Here is a 10,453-nt window from a genome sequence, read left to right as displayed (position 1 = left end):
CCGCACCCAGTGCACAAATTTCATGCACCGGGCCCCTAGTAAGACAATAAGATTCTGAGTGAGCTGGCTCCACTGTAGCTGGGAACAGTTTCCTCTCCTCTCCCCAGGAGGATCCCGAGGAAAAGAGAGCTGCCTGAATGTCTGCCAAGGCCGACATCTTAAACTAGTGTTGTTCCTCCAACAACTGATTCCTGTTTTAGGTCAACAAAAAGTTCAGCAAACATAAGGAAGGCCTCTTTGGATAGATTCCTGGGGCTGGTCTTTGAGGAGAAAGAAACAAATCTGCTATAGAAGGGATCGCCTCGCTGTAAATGTCTGAGCGAGCTCCTCAAAGCCTGATTACCTTCTACAACCTGCAGTGGCACTTCCAAGTCCCTGAATTCATCTCAGACCTTTACTTACTCACCATCTTATTTTCCTGCCTTTTCTACAGCCTCGCCCTGATCTTAGCAAAATAGGCCAGTTTGGTCTTCTGATCCAAGTGGAGCCTGAAGAGTAATCGAGCAGAGATTTAGGTGTCAAAAGGCTGGCGATATAAACCTGGGCAACGTTTTTCACCTCTCTGACCCTCAATCTCTTCATCTATAAAACGGAAGCAATACCTAGCTCACAGAGTCCTTGGGAGGCTACATGAGATCCTGTGTGTGAATGTGATGCACACATTATCTGGCATGTAGCGGGGACTCAGTAAATGTCATTTCCTTGTGCCACCTTTGTAGGCTTTCTCATCCTTTCTTTTTTGCTTTTTATTTAATTTGTTGGGGTGACACTAGTTAACAAAATTATACAGGTTTGGGGTGCACAATTCTACAACACATCATCTGTATGCTATATTGTATGTTCACCACCCAACTCAACTCTCCGGCCATTACCATTTATCCTCCCTAAACCCTCCTTTTCCTCCTCTCCCTTCCCCTCCTATCCCACCTCTACCCACTGGCAATCCCCACACTGTTGTCTATGTCCATGAGTTTTTTTCTCCTTTTCTTTTTCTTCTTTGCTTTCACTCATATGTGGAATCTAATGAACAAAACGAACTAACAAGCAAAATAGAGACAGACTCATAGATAGAGAGCAGGCTGACAGCTGGGGGGCAGGAGGCTGGGGTGGTTGGTTGGAGGGTTTTCTCATCCTTAATGACAAATCCCATCTGTTGGCACAGACAATTCATGGATGTAATGGGAATATGAGACATATGATATGTCGTGTTGCTGTATTTAAGATTAAAATGAATCAACATTAATTTGGTTTTAAGAAAGTCTCATCTGATCTTGAGATAACTGAACTACCCAGGGATGTCCTACTCAGGCTGCAAATCACAGCAATAGCAACGAATATTTGTCCCTGACCATCTAGTTGTCTTACTATTAAACTGAGAATAATTTGAAGAATTTATTTATGGTAAAAAAAAATCTTATGATTTAGGTTTCAATGAAATTTCATTCTGAATTGTGGTAACAGGTAGACATGAGTGATATTTCAGGTAATATATGTAAGGAAAGACAACTTTAAGGGGATATTCATGACAGGGATTTGAAATTGTACTTTTCCAAGTTAGGAAACCTAGACTTGGAGTATTTTTCCATTTTTTCTTAGTGGTAGATTAACTTTATTATTTGGCCCCGACATGCCCCCACTCTCCTGTTTCCTGCAATAACACAGCCCTCCGCTGGGAGCCGTGGGAAGTGGAGCTGATATTTGTCAAGGGCTCTGAGAGTCATGGCTAGAACGTGCTCCACGGACACAGGATATTATTTCTAATCTCTTACTTTAAGAAGGGAAGAGCCCTAACTGGTTTGGCTCAGTGGATAGAGCGTCGGCCTGCGGATTCAAGGGTCCCAGGTTTGATTCCGGTCAAGGGCATGTACCTTGGTTGTGGGCAGATCCCCAGTGGGGAGTGTGCAGGAGGCAGCTGATCGACGTTTCTCTCTCATCGAAGTTTCTAACTCTCTATCCCTCTCCCTTCCTCTCTGGAAAAAATCAATAAAATATACTTAAAAAAAGGGGGGGGGGGCAGGAGGTTAACCTCCAGATGCGCCTAGAGATTTGGAGAGAACAGGCACCTGCCCAGAAAACCTCACAGCTCCTTAGAGGACAAGATAGAGGATTTGGGCTCTGGATCCTCATCCTGACTCTGCCGAGTCTAACACAGCGTGGTCATTAGGGGCACGAGGCTCGGCCAGCATGGCAGTGGACTCACATCATGGTAGAAATTCGGTGAGGCCCTCTGCTGGGCATGTCAGGGACAGCGTCCGATTCCCCAGGTCTGGCTGCAGAAGGACAGGGAGCTTGTGAGGGGTGACCCTCTCCACCTGCAACAAATAAAGGACAACCCACAGGGGAGCCCAGGGCTTCGGTGCCCTTTCTCTCCTGGGTGCCCCCAAGTAAGCAGCTGTCACCAAAGTCAGCTAGCCCGTGGTCTTCACTGCTCAGGAACGCAGCCTGAGTCCACTACAGATCTTTACATCCTCCTCAGGGCTTCAAACGCATCCCTCACATGGCTCCATCTACGGCAGACCTCTGCACCCACCGCCCACTGCTCCTTCTTACCCTTCAGATCGCAGCTGGAGGGTCAACTCCTCAGAACTCCCTGCCCACAACTGCACCCCCTTCCCCCTTCATAGCAAGGGCCCCAGGTGTGGTGATCAGTTGTCTCGTTAGTTTACTTGTTTACTTCCTGAGGTAGCACCAGGCTGGAGTACACGGTGGTGGTTTGTGTTCCACGCGCACACAAGCCTGGCACGCTTGTAGAATGCATTAATTCCCCCCAAACTGTGAGCCCCATAATATACCACTACCTCTCTGTTATCTCTGGCCACAGCTGTTCATGCCGCGGTTCAAGGGCCAGTAAGCAAGGCAAACCTTTCTGGCTGAAAAATCCCTCGCCCTGGGGCTTGGCCCAGTTCTCTTAGGACAGCTGGTAGAACCGGTGATTGCACCAAGGCAGGGGCCCCAGCATATCAGCCGTGCACCTTCCCCCTTTGCAGTGCAGAGCTGGGCATAGGTGAACACCGGCTGTGCCTGGAGTGGAGAGAAAGCTGGATCCAAGAGGCAGACGATTTCATTTCCAAATATCTTTTGGTCCAAAGGGAGGAACTGTGGGGTTGGGCTCATTAGCTGTGCTCACTAACATTGTTTTCCAAGACCGAGCTAGAATGTAAGGGCTCAACTCCAGTCAGTCTGTCCGAGAATGTGTCTGTCTGCCGTGGGGCTCACTGCCTGTGTGCCTACAGCATGCTGCCTGCTCAGGGCCCACTGGGATTCTCCCCAGAATCAGCCGAGAATGTTTTAGGTGCAGGTGGCAGAAAACCAGTGGCTTTATTTATGGTCATTAAAAACTGAAAAGAATCCAAATATTTTACCTGGAGAATAGATAAATGAATTGTAGTATATTCAGAGTATTATGCTAAGCAAAATAAGCCAGTCAGAGAAAGACAAGTCTGCAGTGTCCCAGTTCCCTCTGCACCCCCCCTCCCCCTGTGTGGACATCCCTGGGAGATGATGCTCCTGTTTCCCAGGATGCCTTGCTGAAAGCTGCTCTCTCTCTCTTAAGTAGCATGATAAAAAACTTGTATGCATATATGCATAACCCATAGACACTGACAATAGGGTGATGAAGGCCTAGGGCAGGGGTGGAGGTGGGCTAGAAGAGGTCAGTGCAGGGGAAAGAGGGCATATGTAATACTTTTAACAAAAAACACTTTTAAAATAATAAAAATTTTAAAAATTGTGGTATATTCATACAATGGGAGACTTCACTAATAAAAATGAACAAATTAATACAACATAGAAGAATCAAAAATCCATGTGATAAGAAAAGAAATCAGGATCATAAGGCTACCTACTGCATGATTCCATTGATATAGAATTCTAGAAAATGCAAAATTATAGGATCAGAAAATAGACCAGCATGCCAGGGGCTGGGGATGTGGGAGGGGTTGATTACAAATGGGAAATTTATTGGGCAACAGAGCTGTTCTGGTATCCTGATGGTGTTAGTGATTATACAACTGTTTGCAGATAGAACTATACACAAGAAAAGGGGAGTTTTATTGTAAATAAATTTTGAAAACATAAGTGAGGTGAAAGTGAGACAGACAAAAAATGCGGCTCTGAGTTTCCCTCAACATTGCTGAGATTCAGACCTGCTGATGGTAAAAGTCTCCTCAGCAAGAAACAAATTATTCATGGGAATGAAATTATATTTGCTTTTCAAAATGGGCAGAGGAAAGGGGGGAAAAATAAGCCTGTGAGTACCAAGTAAACATGGTAAATACTTTATTAGTTTGGCCTTTTAAACTGTCAGTTTTCATAAGCATGGTTTTTCCATAAATTGTCATGCAATTTTTATCCCTTATAGTGTAGTACTTTTAAAAATATATTTTTTATTGATTTCGGAGAGGAAGGGAGAGGGAGAGATAGAAACGCCAATGATGAGAATCATTGATTGGCTGCCTGCTGCACGCCCCCTACTGGGGATCCAGCGGCAACCCGGGCATGTGCCCTTGATGGGAAGCGAACCTGGGACCCTTCAGTCCATAGGTTGACACTCTATCCACTGAGCCAAACCACCTAAGGGGCATGTAGCTTTTTAAAGACTCATATTTTTTAAAATTTGTTTTTCAAGGATTGAGCCTCACAAACACTGTCTAAAATAGAAAATAGCTCATCTAGAGTGTGTAGTTCTATCCCTTTCAGGCATCCTGCTTATTGTAATATTTTACCATCCAGTCAAGTCATCCATCTGCCGACTCCCCATTTTTTAATGACAAAGCTGACATCACTGGGCTCCAGGAAGCCTCGCACTGGGCATACCCTTCTAGCGTTCTGAAATGTCGTTTAGCATTATCCTACATCATTACTCAACTGTCCACATGAGGGACAGTAGAATAGAAGAATTTAATTTTCAGGTCAGATTTCATAAGATTCTGGATCCAAAATCTTTTTAAGGAAGTCCATTTCTACTGTAATTGGGTCATCCATGTGTCAGCCTCTTAACCTTCATAATCAGATCAATTAATGGTCATGCTTGTTAATCTGGGTCCACCAGCCCCTGTAAAACATGCTATAATTTCATTCTATGATGAGAACAAATATGTAAGCATTGGAGGCTAACACTATTAGGAGTATAATTTGAAACTGTAATTGGGTGCTCATAAGATAAGTTCAGATTAAAACTTAGAAAAAAAATTCTTGGAAAATATTTTTTCCTTGGATAAAAGTTGTAATGTCATCAAGAGTAGTCAGCAGATCCTGGATGTTTCATAGGAACATACCGGGTGGATGTTTGTTCAGGACTCTTGAGTGACATTCAAAATTATTTGTACCCTTTACCGTGACATTAAAATATCACTGGACCAAGTCACCTAGAAGACACTGAGTTAGATCTATCATTGCCTTTTGTTTCATAAGAGAAAATAGGCTGGAAAAAATGGATCATGAATCAGTGTTGTTTGTTGCTGAGCTTCTTCATTGAGAGGTAGATGTAGCAATTTTGGGAATCCCAGGTAGGATGGGTGTGTGGGCCTGGGCAAGACCAGAGACAGGCTGGCTCAAGCCCTATCTTTCCAACTGCCACAGATAGAGTCATAAGACCTAGTAATGCGCTATTTAAGTAAAACACTGGGCTAGTAAATTAACATAAATGTGAAGATTCCAAAGTGAAAAACACTGACTGTTCAGAATAAAATTACAGTGTGCTAATTGTATGCAGGAATGGACAGACCACAAATTACGCTGGAATCCTGATGAATACGGCGGAATTCATTCCATTAAAGTCCCATCGGAATCTCTCTGGCTCCCTGACATAGTTCTCTTTGAAAAGTAAGTATCAGAGAAGAAAAGGACGCTGGGCAGGTTAGGACCAGAAATAGAAAAGCCTGATGTTGGTAAAATAATGAAGAGAAATGCACAACTTCAAGTAGCCAGGGAACTGTTTCTTTTCGAGTTATTGTTTGACCCTGTAGTAGGAAAGTAATAAAATACAAATAGTCCAGTGGTGGGCAAAAAGACAACACACACACACACACACACACACACACACACACACACACACACACACAAACGAATAAGAGCCAGCTTACCATTAAAGTGAAACTACTTTTGCCACAGTGCTGATGGGCGTTTCGAAGGCTCCCTCATGACCAAAGTCATCGTGAAATCGAATGGAACCGTCACCTGGACCCCTCCTGCCAGTTACAAAAGCTCGTGCACCATGGACGTCACGTTTTTCCCATTTGACCGGCAGAACTGCTCCATGAAGTTTGGGTCCTGGACTTACGATGGTACCATGGTCGACCTCGTTTTGATGAACGAAAACGTCGACAGGAAAGACTTCTTCGATAATGGAGAATGGGAAATACTAAATGCCAAGGGGATGAAGGGACACAGGAGAGACGGTCTGTACTCCTACCCGTTCATCACCTATTCCTTCGTCCTGCGTCGCCTGCCTCTGTTCTACACCCTCTTCTTGATAATCCCCTGCCTGGGACTCTCTTTTCTGACGGTTCTGGTGTTCTATTTACCTTCTGACGAAGGGGAAAAGCTTTCCTTGTCCACCTCTGTCCTGGTTTCCCTGACAGTTTTCCTTCTCGTGATTGAGGAAATAATCCCTTCCTCCTCCAAGGTCATCCCTCTCATTGGAGAGTACCTGCTGTTCATCATGATTTTCGTCACCCTGTCGATTATTGTCACCGTGTTCGTCATTAATGTTCACCACAGATCTTCGTCCACTCACCACCCCATGGCCCCCTGGGTTAAGAGGCTCTTTCTGCAAAGACTTCCTAAATTACTTTGCATGAAGCACCACGTGGATCGCTACTCTTCCCCAGAGAAAGACGAGAGGAAACGGGTGGTGCAAGGTAAAGTCCTAGGAAAAAAGAAACAGAAGCAGATGGGGGACGGAGAGAAGGTTCTGGTTGCTTTCTTGGAAAAGGCTGCTGACTCCATTAGATACATCTCCAGGCACGTGAAGAAGGAGCATTTTATCAGCCAGGTGAGTCGACGGGTGTTCAGAATAAGGCTGCCTGCCACTGAGCTGCGCCAGAATGAATGTTCTCGCTTCGATTTACAACAAAATTGCTGTCGTTGTTTACAATGTGGCATTATTAGCTATCTGCTTTACATGTACAAAATTTAAAACAAACCCTGACACAAATTAGGGATTTGGACATGGATTTTTAAGAAGTTCACAAAAACAGAATATGAGAGAGTAAAGCAACTCTGGGTTAAGGGCTAGTCCTTATGATTTGACTTAATTCTATTTAAAATAATTCAATTCTACATTTTAAATAGGCTATTCTGGTCTCTGGTAATTTCTCATTTTTTTTATGGGATGATGGATATTTCTATCCATAGTATTTGGAAGTAAAGGAACAGAAAGTGTCAGATTTTTAAACTAATATGAAAAATAGAATGTTACCATGATCTCACTCATTTGTGGAATATAATGAACAACATAAACTGATGAACAAAAACAGATCCAGAGACAGAGAAGCATCGATCAGACCATCAAACATCAGAGGGAAGATAAGGGGAGGGTGGGGGTAAGGAGGAGAGATCAACCAAAGCACTTGTATGCATGCATATAAGCCTAACCAATGGACACAGACACCAGGGGGGTGAGGGCGTGAGTGGGGGTGTGTGGGGGCAATGGGGGGATAAGGACACATATGTAATACCTTAATCAATAAAGAAAAAAATAAAAGAGGGATACAACCAATATTTTGGTGAGAGAAAAGAGTGTAGTTATTTAGCTTACAGATTTGAACAAAAAATGTGTGTTGAGGTTGTGAATTTCAGGCTCAAAACAGTCCTGGACTCAGATCTATGACTTGAAATAGGGCATTTTCCCCTTTAAAGATGATAACTGGCCTGTCCTCCAGCCTCGCTGCTCATTGCTGCTCTGACCTTGCCCTTAACAGCTTGTTGCCCATCCCTCCCGACTTCCCTTCCTCCGAAGGGCCTTGGTCTCCTCTCTCCCTCATGAATCCCTGCCATCTCCTGGCCAGGTCTCCTCCTTGGCAGTGCCCATCCTTCTGGAGCTGTAGCAGCCAGGCCCACATGTGGGGTTGAAGAAAGATAGGCTTGTGACGTTGAGCCACGGCAATTCTTAATTTATAAATTTGTGGTTCGTTTTATATGTAATATCAGGAAGCAACTCACTGAGAGATATTGGCTTTTTATCTGTGCAAAAAAAGAGTGGGTTTCCCCCCCGTTTTAATCAGCAATGCTTACAAATGCATCAACAATTCTGTGTTACTATTGTACATCTTCAATGTTGATGACAGTGTTCACAGGCCATTCGGTTTGGGCATCATTAGTGAGGTGACCGGGAAGCATCCGAGCCTATTGTACAGGCGATGTGTTAGGTGTGTTTTGAAAACTGTAAATCGGAATATTGCCCTCTCTGAGTGCCGTGGAACAAATCCGGAATGTTGCCCCGCCTCCTAAATGGAAGCTATCTTTTTGTCTCTTTCGCAGGTAGTACAAGACTGGAAATTCGTAGCGCAAGTTCTGGACCGCATCTTCCTGTGGCTCTTCCTGATAGTCTCAGTGATGGGCTCCGTCCTAATTTTTACCCCCGCTTTGAAGATGTGGCTACATAGTTACCACAAGGAACAAGTCTCCAAAGCGATCTAACATACCTACCATAGAGACAAAGTCACGCCATGGAACTGACATCCAGCTGGCACGTATACACAGCACCCAAATGCACATGCTTCTTGGAAGGGCCTGTGTCGTCCCCAAGGAAACTGAACCGTGGGACACGTGGGTTTGCCCACAGTAAATTCGTGGTGGCCATTAGCGCGGGCCTGGGTCTAAGTAAAACAACCTCCACCGGCCCCTGCCTTGGCTTCAGGGTGGAGTCATATGTCCAGGCCTGAGGTCACACGTCGGCAGCACAGGATGTTCCCAGGAACTGGACTAAGGCCTAACAAGACTGAGGCCTGAGAATTCAAGGAGGCCTCGGTGAAGGGATTTGTGTGGGCAGGACTTGGGTCTCCTGTGTCTGTTCTTGGTGGCTTTGCCTGAGATACATCTTGAGCTGCGTGTTGTGGATGAACAAATCTCAACAACCATGATAGAACTTTGGGGCTCCGTGTGTAACCCACATATCCATATTTTTCTGCACGTTTTATTGGAATTTTTAAAAAAGGAGGCAGCATGGTGAAGTAGAAACTAGGGCACAAGGACTCTAGACCAGCCATTTCCCAGCTGTGAGCTGTGGGACCTTAGGCACATCATTTGTCCTGTCTGGTCAGTAAGAGGTTATGACTCATCACTTTTGACACTCTTTTCCACTCTAAAATTCTATTCTTTGGATATGGATACTGGAGCTTTCACAATTTTTAAACTACACAATTTCTAATTATAACTTTGATCCTTTGGGAAAATGAATCTGCTTTCTCTCTACTGTAGGACAGAATTTACAGGAAAATATTGTGATGAAACCAAGGATTCGATCCGTTAAATCCCTGACAGGATTGTGAAATCAAAGGGCAAATCACTGTTCTTTTTATTGAGAATGCTATTGACTTCAACTTTATTTAACTCATTAGTTTGCTAGGTAAATGGCAAAACTAATCTTAGAAAAATGCATTTTGATTAGAATCTAGTCTCAAATTTTGAAAAATACCACATGAAACACTCCCCAAGCCTCCTTCTGACCAGGCACAAATACAGCAAAGGTCAAACCTTTATACATGTGCATACAGCTTATTCCTCATTGCAGCTAAATTGGGAGGCAACACCCGCTTCCAATATGGAAAAGGATAAATATTTTTATATCACAATAACCCTGAGAAAGTAACTACAAAAGAGAACTTTAGAGCAAATAAATTTTTATTTCAAATGTATAGCAAGAACACAGACGTGGGCACACACAGAGCTGTCTTAATTGTTATCACTCTCCACATCTTTGCTACCACCCCACATCCTCATGAAGCCTTTACAGAGCACATGGGCCCCACTGAACCCCCTGTCTCTGAAAATCCATGATGTTTTCAGTTTCTGCTATATGGTTTAGAAGGCAATTGTTCTTTAGTATTTCATTAAGTGAATTTTATGGCCTTGCCTATATCATAATATAACCCTCTGTTATATTCCCAACAGCATCCAATAGAGCTGTGTACATAGTCAAGACTCAATTGATTAATTAAACCAGTACCAGCAAGTTTGTATTGGGTTTTTTATCCTATATAATAAAAGGGTAATAGGCAAATTGACCCTAAAAGCAGAACGAGTGAGAATGACTGGTCACTATGACACACACTGACCACCAGGCGGCAGACGCTCAATGCAGGAGCTGCCCCCTGGTGGTCAGTGCGCTCCCACAGGGGGAGCTATGCTCAGCCACAAGCCAGGCTGACACCTGCCAGTACAGCGGTGGTGGTGGGAGCCTCTCGCGCCTCCTCAGCAGCGCTAAGGATGTCCGACTTCAGCTTAGACCTGC

General features: G+C 44.2%; 1 protein-coding gene across 1 annotated transcript in view; it reads left to right on the top strand.

Annotated features, from left to right (window-relative positions):
- The window catches only part of CHRNB3 (cholinergic receptor nicotinic beta 3 subunit), a 16,198-nt gene extending 6,338 nt beyond the window's left edge, over positions 1–9,860 (top strand). The window contains exons 3-5 of the mRNA XM_006765633.2: positions 5,714–5,823; positions 6,112–6,994; positions 8,482–9,860. Coding sequence (XP_006765696.1) covers positions 5,714–5,823; positions 6,112–6,994; positions 8,482–8,640 — 1,152 coding nt within the window. The 3' untranslated portion in view covers positions 8,641–9,860. The remainder of the gene's footprint in view (positions 1–5,713; positions 5,824–6,111; positions 6,995–8,481) is intronic.
- Positions 9,861–10,453: the final 593 nt, after the last annotated feature.

The sequence above is a fragment of the Myotis davidii genome, unplaced genomic scaffold, assembly GCF_000327345.1.
Source record: "Myotis davidii unplaced genomic scaffold, ASM32734v1 scaffold93, whole genome shotgun sequence".
In the NCBI taxonomy this organism is placed as follows: Eukaryota; Metazoa; Chordata; class Mammalia; order Chiroptera; family Vespertilionidae; genus Myotis; species Myotis davidii.
The sequence above is the reverse complement of the archived record's forward strand: the minus strand, read 5'-3'. Positions and strand labels throughout refer to the sequence as shown.